This window comes from Geotrypetes seraphini, chromosome 3 (genome assembly GCF_902459505.1).
Source record: "Geotrypetes seraphini chromosome 3, aGeoSer1.1, whole genome shotgun sequence".
Lineage (NCBI taxonomy): Eukaryota > Metazoa > Chordata > Amphibia > Gymnophiona > Dermophiidae > Geotrypetes > Geotrypetes seraphini.
The window spans coordinates 63521703-63544473 of record NC_047086.1 but is presented as its reverse complement, the minus strand read 5'-3'; the positions used below and the strand labels follow the sequence as shown (position 1 = coordinate 63544473).

At 42.2% G+C, this 22771-nt stretch overlaps 1 protein-coding gene across 1 annotated transcript in view; it reads right to left on the bottom strand.

Moving 5' to 3' along the window:
- The window catches only part of KHDRBS2 (KH RNA binding domain containing, signal transduction associated 2), a 626093-nt gene that overhangs the window by 56159 nt on the left and 547163 nt on the right, over positions 1 to 22771 (bottom strand). The window contains exon 7 of the mRNA XM_033937546.1: positions 13999 to 14081. Coding sequence (XP_033793437.1) covers positions 13999 to 14081 — 83 coding nt within the window. The remainder of the gene's footprint in view (positions 1 to 13998; positions 14082 to 22771) is intronic.

The following is a 22771-nucleotide window of genomic DNA, read 5'->3' as shown; positions in this document are numbered from 1 at the left end:
TATAAGCCCTACCCCTGAAAATAAGCCTTAGCTATAGGCAGCTGTGCTTCTCCCCACCCCACCCTGCCTCCGCCGCGCAGTTGTACTGCCAACCCCCCCGCTGACCCTCCATCCTTCTCTCCCAACTGATCCCTGCCAACCCCAACCACAAATACTTTCTGGCAGAGGAGCATCGGGCCAGCAGCACTCACAGGCTGCTTTGCAGCCTTCTTGCTGGAGCCTTCTGTGTACTGATGACATCATCAGTAATGCGGCACACAGAAGGCCCCAGCGAGAAGGCCATGAAGCAGTCTCTGAGTGCTGCTGGGCCGACGCTCCTCTGCTGGAAGGTATTTATGGTCGCGGTCAGCGGGGATCGGTTGGGAGAGAAGGATGGAGGGTCAGTGGGGATTCTGCGGTTCAATTGCGTGGCAGGGGCAGCGGCGGTTGCTCAAGGGCACGAGGGATGGGAGGGAGGTAAGGATGGAAGCTGGGCAAAGGGTTCTGCTGCATAGGGGGATGGGAGGGATGGAGGGATAGAAAGATGCTGCAGAGGGAAGGTCACAAGGGGTTGGGTGAGAGGGGAGGAAAGATGTTGCACATGTGGGGGAAAAGGAAAGAGGAAGAATTGGGGTGATGGAGAGGAAGGGAGAGATGATCATGTACATGAAAAAAAATATGCCCTATCCGAAAATAAGACCTAGTGTCTTTTTTGGACCCCAAATTAATATAAAACACTGTTTTATTTTCGTGGAAACACGGTAGTAACAATTACCACCCGGAAGTGAATATTTTCAGTTACCACCCCTATGCTTTGGAACACACTTCCACTATACTTATGGGAACAGACTAACCTTGAAAAATTTAAGGGAATCTTAAAAACCTTCCTATTTAAGGATGCTTGAACTCTGACTTCCTTATTCACACCCATACCATCAAAAGAAGAGCATAGCTACCCCTCCCTAATGTTGTTTCCATTGCTTCTCTTCTATCTTGTAGTTTAGCCCTCCCTTCCATTTGTTCTTGTAAGTAGTGTCATGTAACGTGGCTTCATTTTTTTCCCCAAAATTTTATTTTTATATTGTAATCTTGTACACCACTTAGACAGCCACTATAAGCTGTATATCAAAATTTAATAAATTTGGAAACTTGTATTTTTTAGGTAGTAAGGGTTCATGTGTTACTCCTGCACTAACCGGTTAGCATACAATGATATAACTGTGCTGATTAGTGTAGAACATGCCTGCTCTCCACCCCCAGACATACCTGAACACTAAAAAAAATAAATAAATTATGTTTTAGCGAGTGGGTAGCACATGCTGATCCCAAAACTATCATGGGATGCCTGAGCGTGCCCTGCAGAAGTGGTTTTTACCCTGCAGAATATTGGACCCACAATATTTAAGGCATCGAAATGGACTGAATAATAATAATAATAATAGTTTATTTTTATATACCGCCAAACCATCAGTTCTTGGCAGTTTACACAATAGTAATTACAACAAGTAATTAAAATACAGATCCAAATAATGTCTTATAAAAGAATGTAACAATAAATTCAATAAAACAATAAATAATTCAATAAACAATTCAATAAAAGATACTGACTAACAAAATGTGACCCTAACTTATTCAAAGAAAAATATACACAATACAAATTATTTATCCTATATAATAAAAAGCTAGCTGCGCATGCGAACTCCTATTTGCGTGTTCCGTGCGCTGTAGGTCTGTGGCCGCAGGAGTGCGCATGCGCGAGTCCCCAGCCTTACTTCTCTCTGACTACGGACCCACAAAGCCACCGCCGCGGCTCCTCTCTCAGAGGAGCCGCGGGGGCGCCTTTGAAAACGGCGCCCTTGCGGCGCTTTACAGAGAGTCTGACTAAGGACCCACAAAGCCACCGCTGCGGCTCCTCTCTCATCTTCCGACGCAACTGCAACGCATGAGAGGAGCCGCGGGGACGCCTTTGAAAATGGCTCCCTTCTCCGAGTGCCCACCCCCTCCTCCTTTTTTTGCGATCCATCGAGCAGCTCCCCAGCCTTCTTCCACCACCTACCGAGCCCACAGCCCTGTTTTCAGCTCCTACACGGGCCCAAACAAAAAAGGAGCCGCGACTCTTCCCCACCCAAAACACTATGCCGGCTCCTCACAAAAACAAAACTCTCACGCAGACGAACTTGCAATAGCGCACGGGAGCCCCAGCTCGATCGACTCCTCCAGACCGACGATGCACACAACTTGAACCACATGCAGACTTATATTGCACGCCCGAACTCACATCCAAACCTAAACATGCAGACGGGGGTCGTGGGACGATGCGCCGTGGCAAGTGGTGCACAGGGACTTGAGAATTGAAGTAATGAGGTATGTATGTTCTTCTTTGCGTTCCACAGTTGTCAAAGCAAATTTCCACATGCACACGTTCGCATAACAACAAGTGTCGAGTGCCGGTTTAACTTACACAAGTCACTCTGTGCCAATTTACTACTTTAAACTATTTACTCTGCGAATTTACTTCTTAATACTTTCTCTGTGCAAATTTCCAGTTACTCTCTGCAAGTTTCGACATAAAGAAAAAAAGGTAGGTGGGAGAAAGGGCATATTCCCCCCAAAACCCCCTGACTTTTCCACACACACACACATAAGGACAGGGGGCTAGGGAGAGACAGTGCAAGAAAAAAAAAAAAAAACATTGACAGACTGATACAAATATTTCACACATACTGAAACACAATTAGCTAGCAGTGAAAGAGATTCACAGAAGGACAGGGGCCTAAAGACACAGATTGAAAACAAAAACACTGGATAAGAAGATAGAGAGACACACAGACACTCACAGAAGGACAGGAGGTAAAGAGATAGATTGAAAAAAAAAATACAGTGGAGAAGGAGAGAGACACACACAGACACTTACAGAAGGACAGGGGCCTAAAGAGACAGATTGTTAAAAAAAAAAAAAAAACTAGACAAAAAGAGAGAGAGACACACACAGACACTCACAGAAGGACAGGGGGCTAAAGAGACAGATTGAAAAACAACAAACTATGGACAAGGAGAGAGAGACACACAGACACTCACAGAAGGATAGGGGGCCTAAAGAGACAGATTGAAAAAAAATAAGAAACACTGGACAAGGAGAGAGAGACACAAACACTCACAGAAGGTGAGACAAAAAGCAAAAAAAAACCCAAACAAACCATACAGCGGCCAAGGAGACAGACCAAAATAATAAAGATACCCCAAAATAATAAAGACAGCGGCCAAGGAGATAGACAGAGTGACAGTGGACAAGGAGACGGAAAGCAAAAAAAATACAAACAACCAAGGAGACAGATGGAATAAAAAAAAAAAATAATACAGTGATCAAGGATAAATAGTGGAAAAAAAAGACATGCAAACATACAGTGGCCAAGGAGTTAGACTGCAAAAAAAGACAGACATACAGCTGCAAATGAGACAGACAGCAAACAAGTAGACAAACTGCAAAAAAACAAGGACATAGACAGACAGACAACGGCTAAGGAGACAGACAGCAAAAAAAGAGACAGACAGCGGGCAAGGAGACAGAGAAAAAAAAATAAACACAGGCAAACAGCCAAGGAGGAGACATAGAGAAAAAAAAATTATAGACAATCAAACTACAGGCACATAGACAGACAGACAGCGGCCAAGGGGAGAGAGAGAAAGAAAAACAGACACACACATCTATTCTAGCACCCGTTAATGTAACGGGCTTAAAGACTAGTACTAAAATAGATAACTGATGTATTAACATATACTTGCTGTTTCGTATCTTTGTTTATTACCTATAACCCGATCTCTACTCATGTGCAATGTGATCTACTTGATGGTGTCTTTTCTTTCAATTACTTCCGTAGTTTTTTCGGAAGCTTCTCTCATATTTCTGTAACTCTTTTGTTTATAAAACCAATAAAATTATTGGAACTAAAATAAATAAGAAACTGTAAACATTATTCCATAAAAATAATTTAAAAATCCGCTTATCATGATAATTTTGAAATCGATTAAATATTGTATTGTTTAAATAGATAAGTTTTGAGATTATTCCGAAATTGATAAGTGAGGGCTGGAGAAATAAGAGCATTCAAACATGAATTCATTACTCCTGCTTGAAACGCCAAAGTCCTAACTAAGAATTTCTTAAAGCGGCACGTTTTCGCTGAAGGAAAATAAAACCAACCAGATCTACATGCTAATGAATGCAAATCCTTAGTACTTTTTAAAGTAGACAATCATAGAAAACTGAGGAGAACTCAGCACTAGATCTCCGTTTACCATAGGAGAAGATCTAAGCATGGGTCTCCGACTCAGCAGCTGAAGAAAGAGAAGATAGGCTCACTAATTAGAGGGTTGAATTAGACAAAATTATTTGGCAGTTTGGAAGGAAAACATAAAAATGTTATTTAGATCAACTGTGAGTCACCCATGAAAACCAAACCCTTATCTTAATTTCAGGGGGATCATGATTAGTAGGTGTTTGATGTATAGTACTCCCCTGAAATTTGCGGGAGAGGGGGGGGGCAGTTACATTCCAGGAACCCCTGCAAATTTTGAAAAAACGCAAATACAGTTTTTAGGCAGAGGAGACAGGAGAGGGCAGCTGGAGAGACAGGAGAGGGCAGCCGGAGCGCGGGTGAGGGAAGGAAATCACTCACTGTATGCTCCGACCGCCTCTTCCTTTACTAAAGTCGGGCCTCACCAATCAGGAGCTGCTTTGACACACAGCTTCTGATTGGTAAGGCCTGAATTTGACATGCAACTCCTGATTGGTACGGCCCGACTTTAGTACAGGAAGAGTTGGTCAGAGCATACAGTGAGTGATTTCCTTCACTCGCTGGCACTCCGGCTGCCCTCTCCTGCCTCCCCTGCCCAGTCATTTGCAGTCAGAAAATACCGCGAATGACCGGGACCGTGAACCGCCGACCGCAAATTTGCGGGGGCGCACTCTAATTAGTTTTTTTTTTTAAAGTCAAATCATTTTATTAAGAATAGAAAGCAACATATCAACAAACGAAAACAACCACAGAACAAAGCAGTGGATGATACATACAATGCAGTACATAGAATTATACAGAAAAGCATATAGGGAGTCAATGTGCAGTACTCAGGTAAGTATATAATCAAGTTATACAGTCACAATAATGCTGCAAGGGAGACCAGATACAATGAAAATTCCCTTGGGAACCTCTACACTCTGCCAAACGCAATTCATATTTATAACACATTAGAACCATATTCCACCATTGATGAATAGGTACTGGGGATTTGCGTTTCCAATGTAGGAGCACAGTTTTAATGGCTAATCCCAGGAATATATCATAAAGAATAGAATACGTTCAAGAGAGTGGAGGATCCAATATGGCAGAGCGTAGTATTACCTGACGGTAAGACAGGGTCGATGAAGAGGATAGGACCTGGCCTACTATAGTTCCCACCTCAGTCCAAAAGGCGGAAACAAGGGGACAATCGAATAGCATATGCTGGAAAGTTCCCAGGTGGGTCTCACATCGCCAGCATTTATTGGAAGATGTGGGAGAGACCCGTTGTTGTTTAATAGGAGTCCACAGTGATTTATGTAGAACAAAAAACAATGATTGTCTAAGAGACGCCGAATGCAGGTGTCTATTGCAATGACCACATATCTGTGACCATTGTTGCTCTGAAACAATGCATTGAAGATCCTGGGCCCACTGTTTTTGAACAGGAAGTAAAACGTCCGGGTCAGCACCCTGCATAACCTCATAAATTCTGGACATCAGATGAGGTTTAGTACTCCAAGAGGTTAGTAGGGTAGACATGAGAGAAGAACTCCAGGAACTCCAAGAACTGCAGACGCTCTAGGTTAGGGCCATAAGCCGCTTTCATACTAGAGCTTCAATTATGACATAATTGAAGATAACTATACATCTGATGGGAAGGTAAGTTAAACTTTAGCTGTAATTGAGCAAAAGACAGCAAAGTATGATTATGTAGAATATCCCGGATATACCATATGCCAGCTTTCATCCATGATGGCCAATGCACCATACTGGAACCTACAGTAATAGTAGGATTACCCCAGATGGAGGAATGGGCATTGGTAAATATCGGATATTGTAATACACGACCCAATTCAAGGATCGCCTGCTGAGTAGTACGCAGCACTTTCCAAGTGCGAAAACAAGGAATTGTTTTGGAGTAACAAGCATCAGTTAAGGTGTAAGGAGACACGAGTGCAAGTTCCAGCAAGCCCCAATAAGGCATAGTAACACAGTTAGGAGGCAGGAACCATTTGCTGGCACCTCGCAACAAAGCTGCCACAGCGTATCTTTTGTACTGAGGAAAGTTAACCCCACCCTGAGACCATGGTTTCTTAAGGGTAGTCAGCGCAATACGGGATGGCTTCCCTGACCATAAGAATTTAATCAATATCCTGTCTATTTGTTTGAACAAGATAGGAGGAAGGGGCAGAGGCAACATTTGAAGCACATATAGAATTTGGGGTGTGAACATCATGCGAATGGTCTCCAACCTACCCCACCATGTTAAATACATAGGGGACCACTGATGACAAAATGCTTGGAGTTTGGAGAGCAGGAGTTTGACATTATGTGCCACCGTATCATGCCATGCGTTACAAAAATGAATACCTAAGTATTTAATTGTCGTGGAACACCAGGTAAGGCCATATGGTGCAATCATATCCTGTGTGCAATGAACATTCAAGGGCAATACTTCAGTCTTATCCCAATTAATGGTGTAACCAGAAAGCTGCCCAAACTTGGAAAGAAGATTAAGTATTGCTGGGAGGGAATCAGCTGGGTTGGACACATAGAGAAGCACATCATCGGTGAAAGCCGAAAGACGTACCTCAGTGGGGCCCACTAATATGCCGGTGATTGCAGGGTCAGAGTCAAGTCTGCGTAACAAAGGTTCCAGGACCAGATTGAATAGGAGAGGAGACAGTGGGCATCCCTGTCTAGTTCCCCGAAATAGGGAAAAGTATGGAGACAAATAACCCTCCACATTCAACCTGGCCCTGGGATTGGCATATAATATATGTACCATGTCCGTGAAAACCTGTCCCAACCTAAACCACCCTAAAGTATAAAATAAATATTTCCACTCCACATAGTCGAAAGCTTTTTCGGCGTCTAATGACATCACACATGTCGTAGTGGAAACAGTTCGGGCTGCTTGTAAGACATGGCAGAAAACTCTAGAGTTATCCGCTGTCAGTCGACCTTTTACAAAACCACACTGAGTAGGATGTATAAGTAAAGGGAGAGCTGTAGCAAGTCTATCTGCAAGAAGTTTCGCATAAATTTTACAATCATAATTGAGTAGTGAGACGGGTCTATAATTTTTCGGAAGCATGGGGGTCTCGTCCTGGCTTGGGAAATACTACTATATCTGCTTCAACAAAAGTACCACCACTGGTAGCATTGGCCAAGAAGTCTGAATATAATTTAAATAATTTGGGAAGAATTATCTTCCGAAAGACTTTATAAAAGCCCAGAGACAATCCATCTCCCCCCGGAGCCTTACCAGATTTCAGACCATCTATGGCCTCACCAATCTCCAATTCAGAGATAGGTTTGTTAAGATTTTCCAGTAATTTAGATGGCAGTTCAGGAGGGGTCATGCCTTTAAAGAAATCTTCAAAATCTGTTTCGGTAGGATTGATCCCTGAAGTGTATAGGTGTTCATAGAAGGTTTTAAAATGGTCAGCTATGGCAGTAGGATCCGTGACAATAGATCCAGCTGCTTTAAGAGCTTTGATGTGTCCAGCTCTTTTTTTATGTTTGAGGTAATTGGCCAGCATTGACCCCGCTTTGTTGCGATGCTCATAGTAAAGAGCCCCTTCATGGAGCAGTACGATCCCAGCTCGTTCAGAAATGATGGAATTATACTGAAATGTAAGTTTACGAAGCATAGTCAAAGTTGGGATAGATGGAGACAAATGATATTTTATCTCTAATGATTTAATTTGGGTGTCTAATTCAGTGAGCTCACGCTTCCTTTCCTTATTTAAGTGAGCCGAGTAAGCTATGATTCTACCTCGTAGGTAAGCTTTATAGGCGTCCCATATAGTTTGAAATGCCAATTCCTGGGTGTCATTAAGTGTAAAATATTCTATAGTCCAATCTTCAACCTGTTGAATGAATTTTTTATCCGTAAGTAGAGCAGTATTCAAACGCCACGTAGGCGTAGGGGACGATGGAGCAGAGAGAGAGAAGGAGACAGAAATAGCAGAATGATCAGTAAGAGGGCAAGAGAGAATAGAAGTGGAACGTACCAATGATAAGAGAGATCGTGACAAAAGAAAATAGTCCAGCCTCATGGCAGAAGCATGAGGCGCGGACCAAAAAGTATATTCAAGATCTTTTGGATGATATAGACGCCAAGCATCCACTAATCCATGACAGACAAACTTCACCAAACACTTGAAACAGTCACAACCTGGATGAAAAATCACAAACTTAAACTCAACCAAGACAAAACCAAATTCATCCTTCTCGAAAATGACAAGGTCCAAACCACAACCAACCTAGATATAAACACAATCAAATATCCCATCCAAACCACCATAAAACTACTTGGCATGACCATAGACAGATGCTGCACTATGCAACCGCAAATAAATAAAACAATTCAGAAATCATTCGCAATCATGAGAAATCTGAGACAAGTCCGAAAATTCTTTGAAAGAACACAATTCCAACTTATAGTACAATCCCTAATACTAGATATATTGGACTACTGCAACATCCTCTTCCTTCCTTGCCCTGTAACGACGATTAGACAACTCCAAACAATCCAAAATACAGCTTTGAGACTCATCTATTCATTGAGAAAACATGACCACATCACTGAAGCCTTCATCAACTCACATTGGCTTCCAATCCAAGAAAGAATCCAATTCAAATTCTACTGCATATTATTCAAAACCCTACACGGAGACAGCCCATCATACTTGAACAATCGCCTCATCCAAGCACCCACTACCAGACACAGAAAAACGCACTCCCCATTCATACCCCCCCCCCCAATCAAGGAAGTAAAAAGAACAAAACTACACGACGGCCTCCTAGCCACTCGAGCCGCAAGGCTAGACAACCAGATCTCCAACCTTATGATGACCACCCCAGACTATAGGACGTTCAGAAAAGAAATAAAAACCATACTTTTCAAGAAATTCCTGAAGCAGCAATAACATCACGACCTCTCAGTAACTCTAAAACTGACATTTGATCTACCCATTACCGCACTAATAATAACAAAAGAACCTCCACTATGACCACCTATTAATTCTTTTACAAACCACCTCACCCTCAACAACCCGTTAAATGTTTATAAGATCTACAACTTACCTCTCTAGCTAATCATTTTAACTCTGCTTTTTTTAAAGTAACCTTTTGTAATCCACCTTGAACCGCAAGGTAATGGCGGAATAGAAATCCCTAATGTAATGTAATGTGTGTTAATATCAGGAGTGTCGAAGGGGAACGATAGGATGATTGAGATCTACGGTCCAGATGAGCATCCAAAACTAGATTCCAATCACCCCCATTATAAAATAATCTGTAGATATAGAGGTCAATTCTTTAGCTAGTGTTCTAAAAAATTCAGTGTTGGGGATATTCGGGCCATATACTGTAAAGAAGGTGTATCTGATAGCGTTAATTTCTAATGTGACAGTGACCCACCGACCTTGCGAGTCGTGGGAAGAGTGTAGAATAGAGTATTTGAGATGTTTGGCTAGTAGAATTGCCACCCCCCCCCCCCTTAGAGGCCACTGCAGGGGAAAAGAAGCACTGAGAGACCCAGTCACGTTTTAATTTGGCAGATTCGATGGCATTTAGTTTGATTTCTTGCAGAAAGACTACTTGAGCAGAATGATGTTTACAATACAAAAGCATCCTTTTTCTCTTGATAGGATGGTTTAAACCTCTAATATTCAGAGATAACACATTGCAAAAAGCCATCAGGGAACTGTAAAGGAAGCGATGGGAGAACAAAACATGGAGCCTCTCATATATATACTACAACCTGCATTGTACATAGTAATCCAGATCAGATGATCTTTGTTCTGTAGAAAAAAGAAACAAACCCCCCCCCCACACACACACAAGCATACATCCCCCCAACCTCCCGACAGTCATCCAAACTCCCCCCAACCCGCAAGACAAAAGCCTTGCAATCAACCTGCCCAAACAGCGCCCCAAGGGCCTGCGGAGGGGAGGAGACACCACAACATGGAGGCCCCGAGTCGTCTCCCTCCCCCACCAACCCCGCAATAAGGCCTTGTTGAAACATAGAACCTATGTCGGAAAGAACATATCACTCACAAATTATACTAGAGCTGAATATAATAAGCATAAAGAATCCCCATAGAGGAGCAAACAGAAAGTAATAATCACGTTTCCATAGGGAGTAATGCTTCTTGCTCCTTAAGAAAATGCTCCACCTCGTCCGGCTCGGTATAGGTCTTAGTCTTATTTTGAAAAGTAATTTTGAAGCAAGCCGGCGAGAGGAGACCGAAACGGGCTTCCAAGGCCCTTAGGCGAGGACGCAAAGCGAGAAATCTTCGCCGCTTGTCGGCTGTAGCTTTTGTAAAATCCACCGAAATGTATATAGTCTGACCTTGCCATTCGATCTTGTGTATCGAGCGCATCTTTTCCAGGATCGCCACCATGTGGGGGAAGCGGAGCAGCTTTAATACTATCGGTCTTGATTTCTGAGAGCCGTTTTGCATTTTCGTTGGTACTCTGTGGGCTCTTTCCACCTCCAAAGGCCTGGTAAACGTGAGGGATAATACTTTGGGAAGCCAGTCCTCAAAAAACTTACATGCATCAGCCCCCTCGATTCCCTCATTTAGGCCACTGATGCGCAAATTCTGACGACGCCCCCGATTGCCCAGATCTTCAAGTTGAACTTCAAGGGCATGTATGGCTTTCCGATCCAATTTTTGCTTCGTGGCGACTTCGTCTATCAGTTGGGTTTTTTGTTCTAGCGTTATCATTTTAGCGTCCATCGCTGAGATTTTTTCGGTAAGATTCATAATCTCATATTTGATATCTTTTATGTCGTCCTTGCTTTCTGACATCATATTAGAGATCTGCTGTAATTGATCGGAAATGGTTTGTTCAGGATCAACACGTGGCCTGCCCGGGTCGTTTTTCGTGGGCGTCGGGGGATCCTGTTTCTGTCGTTTGGCGCCCGAAGTGCCGGCAAAGGCAGCCTCAATCTTGCCCTGCTTAGGGAGAGGCATTGCTGTAACACCAAAAATCGGAGGATTATGCTGATATATCGAGTGATATGCCAATAATAGCGGAGTTGGTGGCGGGAGCTCGCGACTCAAGCCTCCATCTTGTTCGGGCTCTCTAGCGCCCCCTACCCCCACTGTAATTACTTTTAATTGGTATGTACACTGAGCAATAGGATTTTACAACAGGAACCATACCAAACTATTCCCCTTAGAGTCATAAACATATTTTAAAGTATGAAATAAGCTAATCCACTGCATACTTCATAATAAGAAGTGATCAAGCAAAGAGGATTACAAACGTGGAATTTACTTATTTGTTTTCTTGGCATTTATTAACCTTCTTTATGAAAGATTTAGTCATCTGTAAATATATCCGATTTCACAGAACAGAAGCTAGCTGATTTTACTTGTAGAACAAGAGAAATAAAGCAGAGATTTTAGCAGGTTTTTCTAATTTCTTTCAACAGATCCTGACATTCTTAACAGTAAGATGGCTGCGAAACATGTCAATAAAGCTGTGCCAGTGTTACTCCCATTCTGCCCTGATGAATATCTTGAACCACAATGAGGAATTTAATTTAATTCCACAGTAGCCCACTTAACCACAAAGTTCCAAGTGGTTTACAGTTAAAATATATAACATCTAATATTTTCCTATAACAAATTATGCCATCAACAGATAGTACACATTTTATAGTTTCATTAACATCAATCTTAATTAGTCAAGGTACTTGTGAAATAACCATGCCTTTATTGTGTTTCTAAATAACCCAATGTTGGAAAAATTTCTAATTTCATTGGGTAGAAAACACATCCTGTAGTTAGTTAGCCAGTATCTGTGTCTTTCCTCCTCGCTGGTGCCTCTGCTCCTGCTCCTTCTCCTCACCTCTCCTTCTGCAGCACACCTCCCCCCCCCCACCCCACCACCACCAGCAGCAGTAATATGAGGCTCAGGGCCGTTGCTGGAGGACATCCGCGCATGTACAGACATCAAAATGATGACATCACACAAGTGTGATGTCATTACGTCAACGTCTGTACATTTCTGTGTGCCCTCCAGCCGCGGCTGTGAGATTAGTGTGCTGCACCTTAAAAAGTTAATGACACACTGATCTAACCATACCCCCAATAATTTAATTTCTTCTTTAAATTTCACATCTATGGTATTACATTTCACCATTTCTATGGGAACAACCTGATTTCCTTTTCCTCCTTGTCATACTAAATCCTCTATTGCCCCAGGTATGCTAGGTAGATTGTGAGCCACTGGGACAGATAGGGAAAAATGCTTGAGTATTTGAATGGAAAACCGCTTAGACAACCTTCATGGATTATATAAATAATTAATAAACTTGGAAGCTTGAAGGTCGTGGCAGCCATTTTAAGATTGGAACTGGTATAGACAAGAATGACTGAAGAATGGAACCAACATAAGCGGGAGCAATCTCAAAATGGTTGTAATGACTTCCTGCAGCATTCTCCCAAGGATTCCATGGAAAATCGCAGCAGCCTTTTTGATTGTGTATCTGGCATAGACAGAAATGAGTCTGGATCATTTCTGCCCTGAACAGACCATAGATTGCCAGAGCTTTTTAAGGGAGATCCAGTAAGGGCCTTTGGGTGGTCAGGAGATAAGCAGTCCGGGGATCAGATCTCTACTGGGAGTGGAAGGTCCAGGGGGACCCATCTTCTGCAAGGGGGAGGGCATAACAGTTTCAGCTTTGTCTTTGGTTTCAGCTGAAACTGAACAGCAAATTCCAGGGATTCACTTTTTGGTTGAAATCAAAGCTCCTGATTTCAGTTGCTTGGTTTCAGTCACCCTTCTCCCTGCACCCCAGAATCTATCAAATACGACTTAATGGCTCTGAGACAGAGAGAGAAAGAGTGAAGCAGATAGGTGTGCAGATTGTATTTTCCTTAGCCCTCCTCTGTAAATGCTAAAGGCAGAGGCAGAGAAGCTCACACTCTGGATATGAATCACTGAGAACACAGATGGTGACAAGAATGTTTCTGCTTCTTGGATTCCAAGGACTTTTGACCAGAGATGCTGCCATTTGTCAAGGAAGGGGCAATTTTCCAGCATAGACTAGTTAACCTGCTGAGGAGAACAGTGAATTAAGTCATTGGGGATGGGTGAACGGAGGTCTAAGATAACCGAGAACATTTAATGGAAAGAGGAAATCTCTGTATGCTAATATCCATAGTATAAGAAATAAACGCCCAGATCTTGAGGCTAAAAGACTTCTCCGCTGGACCTTCCACCCCAGATCTCTTCTAAAAATAAAGAATGTCTCTTACTGGCTCACCTTGGACATCTTCCCCTATAACCCCCCCCCCCCTCTCCACGAACATACTCATCTGATCTGTTTTTCTGGTCCCCTTTTAGCCTTAGATGCACCCTCTGCACATACATTGACAATATCTTTATTGGAAGGGGAGGGGGGGGAACAGTGATGCCTTATTGATCCTGTTCTGGCAGTTGCTGCTTTTTAAATAGAAGCCACAAGCCCTTAGCAGCAATATCGTAGTACTATCACTGGTAATCAGGCTGCTAAATAATGCAATGTTCTATTTTCTGGTAGCCAGATCCCTAACTGCTGTGCCAAGATATTCCTTCATTTTCATTGTCTTGGGTTATAATCAAAATATCTCACAGACCTTGGCCTATTTGGCACTGGTACAGAAAGTATTCACTACAAGGCTGATGCAAAAACAAAACACAAAAACAATGATATTTCAAATATTACCTCGGTGTTTGGGAGCCATAATTGTTGTCATAGTCCTCATAACTCTGATCATCATATTCATTACCGTATCCATCATCATACCCCTATGAAAAAAATGAAAGCCAAATAAATTAGAAAATGTATTCGATACCACAAAACTACCGTATATAAAAAATTAAAACATGTATCTACTGTAATGTTAAAAAAAACAATGCAAACCAAGCTTGATGCCTGCTCAATATGATGTGCCTAGCAATCAATTGTTAATTTTGTAGATTATCCTTTTCATCGATAACAAGCAACACAACAGTGGAGGAGATGACAACCAAAATGGTCACAGGTTAAGAATGAATTTATTATGTAGTGGAAAGTTATCTCCTGCTCCACTGTTGCGTTACTTACTGTTTGTCTGCTCTGCGGTGGATTTTTGTCTTCCGTTTCCACCAATAGCATGCATTTCTTTGAAGAAACATCATTTGAGTAGGGTTAGCAGGGTTGTTGGCAGATACTAATGAGGAGAATTGTTTCCTAAGAAATTCAATATACAAATATTTCTGCTGATATCTACAGCTGAATAATATCTGCTGATATGAAAAAAAAAGAATTGTCAAGTTTCAAGTTTATTGATTTTTAATATACCGACCATCGAACGAATATCTGGCCGGTTTACAATAAAATACTAAAATAGAGATAAAAGTAGTACTTAAAAGTGATGTTTAGAGAGAGAAAGGGAGGTGGACATTGACGAAATCAACAAGACAGACGTGAGAGTGATGATTGAAAGGGAGGGGTGGGATAAAGTTACAATAACAATATATTGATTCTATAGCAGTGTTAAGACTGCAATTATTGACTCCGAAACCACATCTTTCAGAATTGTTGTTGGGGACTAGATTCAAGATAGAAGGCACAAGACTTAGGCCTCCTTTTACAAAACTGCGATAGCAGTTTCTAGCATGGGGTGCCGCGCTGAAGGGTCCGCGCTGCTCCCGACGCTCATTGAGTTCCTATGAGCATCGGGAGCAGCGCGGGCCATTCAGCGTGGCTCCCCACGCTAGAAACTGCTATCACAGTTTTGTAAAAGAGGGGGGTTAGAGCTTTAAATATATACGTTGACCAAATACTATATCTTGAAGTGTTAATTAGTTGTCCACACAAATTGGCTATGTGCACCGATTTGCATGCACAACTTAAGGTGCCTTATACAGAATTGGGGGGGGTTATGTACCATTACTTTTTATGCACCTACTGTAAAGTATATGATTATGCAATTTTAATAAATCTCTTTCCTATATGTAAATCAGACATAACCAATAATCTAATGGACTGATATTCAAAGTGAGTTATGTGTTGGCTCACAGGTAGGAAACACAGAATTTGCCAGTCTCTATATTTTTAGAAGTTTTATGAACCATATAAATCTGTTTAACTTGTTAAATAGTTACAAGCCATTTAAAAGCACAGGGAGAAGAGAAAGCAGGACTAAAAATCACCAGTTTAGCAGTATTATTAGACTGTTAAATACTGTAAGTAGTGCTGGCACAGTTACCATTTAGCATGTATATTCAACATTACATGTGTACTGTATATGTATTAAGTACCAGATGGCTTCCATATCAGCTCTTAAGTTATCTGAACGTGCCCATGGATGCTCATATGCCTTATATTATGTCTCCCCTTAAGTTGCTTTCCTAGCAACGGGTGTTTTTGTACAAACCAAAATGTTGAAAAAAATCCATTTAAAGAGAAAATCAACTTTTCTATCCTCCATCTGAGGAGACACATTTCAACTTCCCCTGCAGGTTTGTAATTGATAAACTGTAACTGTGTGCATTCTATCCAAGGTAAAGAAACAATAATCCCAAGAAGGTTATAAATTGAAGCAATGGGGTTAGAGGACAAATAGGTAAACGTCATGTTCTCTAGTGGGAAGCTGATCAAGAAATAATCAGTGTACAATAATATTATCAAGGCAAGAATGAGAAAAACAGGATAACATAACATAAAAATTCATTTCTAGGCCGCAGCAATTTCAAGTTCTATGCGGTTTACATAAGATTAGTTAAAAATACACAATAGCAGAGAAAACAAACCTATAAACCCAAGAACTTGGAAAATAAGTCTTAAGTTGTTTCCTAAAATGTAAATAAGAAACAGATATCAATAATAGAAATTTCAACTCCTTATCCCATAAGGCAGCCTGATATGAAAGCATCCGGTCATGATGTCTCTTTAATTTACAGCCTTTCACCGATGGAAAAGTCAGAAATGCCTTAGCACTTCGATAGAATTTTAAGGATGTAAAATAAAAATAATTCTGTCAGATAGAAAGGAGCATTCCTAATAGGGAGAATATCGAACTATGAAGTAACATGGTAAATGATAGCAAATAAAACCTGAATGGTCCATCCAGTATGCCTTTTAATTACCTGCATTATAATTTCATGATTAAATGAAAATGTCTTTATTTCTGGGCCGTAGAATTTAGACGCCCACCTGGCTCTGCCCTTCAAGTCAAGTTTCAAGTTTATTAAAATTTATTATACTGCCTATAAGAGATTTCTAGGTGGTTTACAGTATTAAAAATATAAAAAAGGGAAAACAAACAGTAGGACTTACAGGATGAACATCAGACAATGTCAAATAGAATTGATTACAAGGGGTTGAAGGGGAAAACTACAATTCTGAATAAGAAAGGTTCCATAGGTTCCAACTACTAGAGTTGCCATTGAAGCTCACTCCAGCCTATCCAAACTAGAGCTGCCTGATTCGAATCGATTCACTGATTCACTTCGGCTGAATCAATTCAAATCGATTCATTCTCAGAAAAAATCAGACTCACTGATTCAATGCAGGCCCATAAGGGGGTGCCCTGAGGGCTGGCATTGTCATGTTCTGGGAACTTCTCCGCAGTGGCAACCTTCACAATACACTGCTCTTGCAGGCGTCAGGCCTTCCTCTCTGTCGGTTCCTGCCTTCATGGAAACAGGAAGTAGGCAGGACCCAGCAGAGAGGGAGGCCCGATGTGAATTGAAAAGGCTGTGCTGTCGATGGTATGTGTGTTGAGTGTTCACTCCTCCGGGGTGGCCTCTCAGTTTCAAATCTTGGTATTATCCGCAAAAAGGCTAACCTTATCTTCTAACCCTTCAGCAATGTCGCTCACAAACATATTAAATAGAAACAGTTCCAGCACCTATCCCTGAGGCACTCCACTTCTCAATTTTCCCTCCTCCGAGCAAATTCCATTAACCACCACTCCCTGGCTTCTGTCCATCAACCAGCTTCTAATCCAGTTCACCACTTTGGGCCCTAACTTCAATCCATGTTAAGAGCCTCCTATGTCAAAGGCTATGCTGAAATCTAAGTAAATTACATCTAGCGCACATCCTTGATCCAATTCTCTGGTCACCCATTCAAATAATTCAATCAAATTAATTTGGCACAATTTACCTTTAGTAAATCCATGTTGCCTCGGATCTTGTAATCCATTAGATTCTAAGAATTTCACTATCCTTTCCTTCAGCAACATTTCCATTAATTTTCCAATAACCGAAGTGAGGCTTACCAGCTGTAGTTTCCCGCTTCATCTTTGTAACCACTTTTGTGAAGAGGGACCACATCCACTCTTTTCTAGTCCAATGGAACTTCTCTCGTCTCTAAAGATTTATTGAACAAATCTTTAATAGGACCTGACAGAACTGGTCAGAGCTCCTTCAATATGCTGGGATGGATCCTGTCCAGTCCCATAGCTTTGTCCACCTTCAGTTTCAAGTTGTTCATAAACATTTTCTTCCATGAACGGTGATGTATTCATTCCATTCTTAGGTGTAACTTTGCTATCTAATCGCGGTCCATCATGTTTTTCTTCCATAAATACTGAACAGAAGAATTTGTTTAGCACGCTTGCTTTGTCTTCATCACTCTCCATATAGCAGTTCATACTTTCTTTCAGTCTCATAATTCTATTTGTTGTCTTTCTCCTTTCACTAATATACTTGAAAAAAATTTTGTCTCCCCTTTTTTATATTTATAGCCAATTGCTCTTCTGCTTGCACTTTCGCCATGCTTAGATTTTCAGCTCTGACAGAAATTAAATTGAAAAAAGAGAACGACTGAAGATGGTGGATAATGAAATGCATGTTTGCTTACTGACTATTGAGCTTCGTTTTGAGATTATTTGCACTCAAAAACAAGAGACATCTAAAAGCACATTATTTTCAAATGGCCTTCTTAAATTGAGTAATTGTATCCAGGACTGCAGTCTGCACTAATTTGTATTAATTTGAAATTAATTTGTATTTATATATTAGTTTTAGTTGTAATGATGATACGTATTAGAAATGTTAACTTCTTTTCTATTTTTAATGGAGTTCTTTTCACAAATTTGATTGAGCTGTGATGTGAACTGCTTTGATCCTTTTTGGCTGTATAGGCGGTTGTTTAGCAATTCTATTCTATCTACTTTAGTTTCACCGTTGCTACAGTTACCTATACAGTACATATCTTAAAGAACTTTAATAATTCCCAAATTTACCCCCACCCCACGCCTTTTACTAAGCTACAGTAGAGATATCTACCCTGGTCCAGAGCTCTAAATGCTCAAAGAATTCCTATGAGCATCAGAACAGCATCAAAACATTTTGAGCCCTGGGCAGTGATAGAAACCTCTACAAGAGGGCCTTAATTTTTAGTGCCACAAAAAACATTTGATCCTTTTGGTGTGCCAGTTTGAGAGACACTGCCTTATATGCTAGCACTGCCTGCTGGCTGACTGGCCAGTTGAGTATCTTCTGTCTCTATGGCAGTTGCAGCTAGGTGGGAACAGGAAGTTACTTCAACTTCCTGTTCCCACATATCTGTAACTGCCATAGAGACAGAGGAGACTCAACTGGCCAGCCAGCCAACAGTGCTAGCGTATGAGGCAAAAGCACTGCTGACAGGATAGATAGGTGTGCCAGAGGGGTAGCTTGGTGGGGGGGGGGGAGGGGGGAGGAGAGGAGAGGGAGAAGGAGGGAGGGGAGGCTGCATGGCAAACACTTTCATATGCCTTAGAAAAGATAAACTTGATGTTTGCAAAGTATGACACAGCTCCACCTATGTTCCTACCACTGAGAGGTGCTGTTCCAGAATCACATTTTTAATGGCAAGGCACAGGCAATATCTGCAAGCTTCCAGGGAATCTGCCTGTTGAAAATATTTGATCCTGAAACACCTCCCCTCACTGACAGGGTATATAAGTGGAGGACTCCCATACAGCTTAGAGGGAACATTGCTCACCACATGTGAGCTTAGGAGAAGAGTAAGGCTTTCCTGAAGTAGAATTAATCTTGAGTTCAGTGTAGCCTCTATGGGAGAGAGTTCTCAAGTGTGGGGACTACTGTACTCCCAATAAGGCTTGTTGGTGGGTTTCTCAACCTGTGATAACTTCTGATAAGGGAATAGGTAGTGATAGTCCTTGAGAGGAAGCTTTAGTTTCCTCTACACAAAAATATTGGGATTTAAGGTTCTTTGTTTCACTGGGCCAAAGACCATTCTTTTTGTCTATGTCAGAGAACAATCTGCAAATAATATTTTGCTGTTTGTCTAAGGTCTAGATTCACTACACTCACCGATCTAGCTTCCTACTTTTGCATTTATATAATGTAGAACACTAAAAATAGCATATGATGCACATAAATCTCCAAAAGGAGGAGAAAAGACCTCAAAGAACCCCAGGAGTCCAGTCAACAGAAAGATACCAGTTTGGGGTTTGGAGTACTATCACTGGTCAAAAATGAGAGAAAATGAACTTTGAAGTGTTATTTATTCAAGAAAATTTAAATTAAAAAAATATAAATTGATATAAACAAGTAAAAAATTATTAATCCAAACGGAGGCTTTGACCAATGATAGTACTCCAAACCCCAAACTGGTGTCTTTCTATTGACTGGACTCCTGGGGTTCTTTGAGGTCTTTTTTTCCTCCTTTTGGATTTTTATGTGCATCATATGCTATTTTTAGTGTGCTACATTATGGGCTCCATTTACTAAGCTGTGAATTGCCACGCGTGCTAGACCCTAATGCCAGCATTGAGCTGGCGTTAGTTCTAGCCATGTAGGGCAGATTTAGTGTGCGCTACAATTTTGCGCGCGCTAAAAACGCTATCAAAGCTTAGTAAAAGGAGCCCTATATAATTGCCTTGGGATCTATATTTTTGAACACTAATCAAGTTTCTCACTTGATTTTCCTACTTTTGCATGCCATTCCCCCTCAGTTGCATGGGCGGATCAGATTGGGTAGGAGATTGATTGGCCAGGTTAGTGAATTGGGTCGGGGTCAGGGAACAATCGCAAACTGGTTGGAACATGATTTGGACACGATTGGTATATTTAGTGATTCTAGCCCTTAGTCAGAGGACAATCTGTTTGTTCTCAGAAGTTTACTAGGCTGATGTGCCTTCTTATTGTTAAAAATAGATATAAGATCATAGAGTTCTCTAGCTATGAAGTATAACAAAGAACCAGTTTGTCTTTGGCAGTAATTAGCACAGAAAGAAACTGAAAGGGGACAGGTTTAGAACCAATGCTAGGAAGTTCTTCTTCACTCAGAGGGTGGTGGACACATGGAACGCGCTCCCGGAGGGTGTGATAGGGCAGAGCACGTTACGAGGGTTCAAGGAAGGTTTAGATAAATTCCTGAAGGATAAGGGGATTGAGGGGTATAGATAGAAGTAGAGATGGGTTATAGGAAAAGTCAGGGACCTCCTAACAGGTCATGGACCTGATGGGTCTGTCCAAACCAGCACTTCTTCGGATTGACGGTGAGCCCTGCCTTCCCCAAGGCTCCCAGAACCGCTGTTACCGCCTCTAAGTGTTCTTGCCAGGTCTGTGAAAAGATGATAATATCATCCATATAGGCAGCTGCGTACTCTTCATGCCCCTCCAGCACCTTGTTCACGATTCTTTGACAACTTCCAGCAGCGCCATGCAAGCCAAAAGGCATGCGACGAAATTGGAAGAGACCTTGGGGTGTCTGGAAGGCTGTCTTCTGTTTTGATCCCTCGGCTAAGGGGATCTGCCAATACCCTTTGCATAGATCCAGAGTGGATAGGTAGCGGGCTTTCCCCAGTCTATCCAGCAGATCTTCAATTCAGGGCATTGGGTATGCGTCAAATTCCGATATCGCATTCACTGCTCGAAAGTCAATACAAAATCTTGTTGTGCTATCGGTCTTGGGGACCAATACAATGGGACTGTTCCAGGGGCTATGGGACTCCTCTATCACCCCCAGATCCATCATTTCTTGCACTAATTGCTTCACTTCTTCCCGTCTACTCTCGGGCAGCCTGTAGGGTCTTCGGCGAACAATCCTTCCTGGGGCTGTAATTATTTCATGCCTTCCCAGCCTGGTATACCCTGGCTTAGAGGACAACACCGAGGTAAACTGCCCCAACACCACTCCCATCTGGTGCTTCTGGGCCTCGGTCAAAGTATCCCCTATCTTGGGTGGTTCTGCCGGTCCTGTTCCTGGCACCTGAGGTCCCAACTCCTCATCCTCTTCGTCCCCACCTTGGGTGTATAACACCGTTCGCTCCTTCCAGGGCTTCAATAGGTTGACATGGAAGGTTTGTTCTCGCCCCTTTTCGTCCTTTACCCGGTAGTCTATCGCATTTAACTTCTCCACAATTTCTCCGGGACCCCTCCACCTGCCCGCAAATTTATGAGGGTCATCCGGAACCAAGACCAGGACCCGTTCTTCCACAGATAGGTCCCTTCTGTGAGTTCTTCGGTTGTAATAGGTCTTCTGTTTGGCCTGGCTTTTCTGGAGAGCTTCTTGGCTCAGTTTCGTTATCTCCCTCAGTCTACCCCTCATACCTTGTAGATAGGACAACACATTCATATCTCGTTACTTTTGGGGTTCCCAATTTTCTCTAATAACATCCAGGAGGCCACGCGGGGGTCGCCCATAAAGAAGTTCAAATGGAGACACCCCTAATGACCCCTGTATGTTCTCCCTCGCCGCATACAGACAAAAGGGTACCCACAAATCCCAATCCCTAATATCTGAGGCCGCTCCCTTCCTTATCATCCTCTTCAGGGTCTGGTTGAATCGTTCAACCAACCCATTAGCTTGGGGATGATAAGCTGAGGTGTTTAAATGGCAAATGCCAAAAGCTGTTAGGAAGGCTTCAAACACTCCCGATTGGAAATTAGTACCCCTGTCGGTCAAAACTTCCCGAGGAAACCCTACTTGGCAGAAGATTTTAATCAACTCCTACACTAGAATCGGAGCTGAGGTGGATCTCAGGGGAACTCTCCATGGGTAACGAGTGGCATAATCTATCACCACCAAGATATACTCGTGGCCCCTTCGACTTTTATCCAGAGGCCCCACTATATCTACCCCAATACGAGCTAGGGGCTCCTCCACTCTTGGTAGCGGTATTAATGGGGCTTTGGGAGGCTTATACCCTGTCAATTTCTGAGACGAGGGACAGGTATCACAGAACTCCTGTACTTCCTTGTAAATACCCGGCCAATAAAACCGGGCCAGGATCTGATCTAGTGCATTGTCCCTGCCCCGATGTCCTGCTAAGGGATGCTCATGCGCTAATTTCAGAATGGTTTGCTTAAAAATCCCAGGCACCACTAGCTGCCTCCAAGGCCTTCCTCCTCCTTTCCTCAACGTTTCTCTATAAAGAAGGCCCCTTTCCTTCGTAAATCTTGGGTAAATGTTTGAAGGCTTCAGGGCTTGTTCCCAGGCATGCTTTAAAACCTTATCATTTCTTTGTTCTTGAGGGAAAGTGGGGAATTTC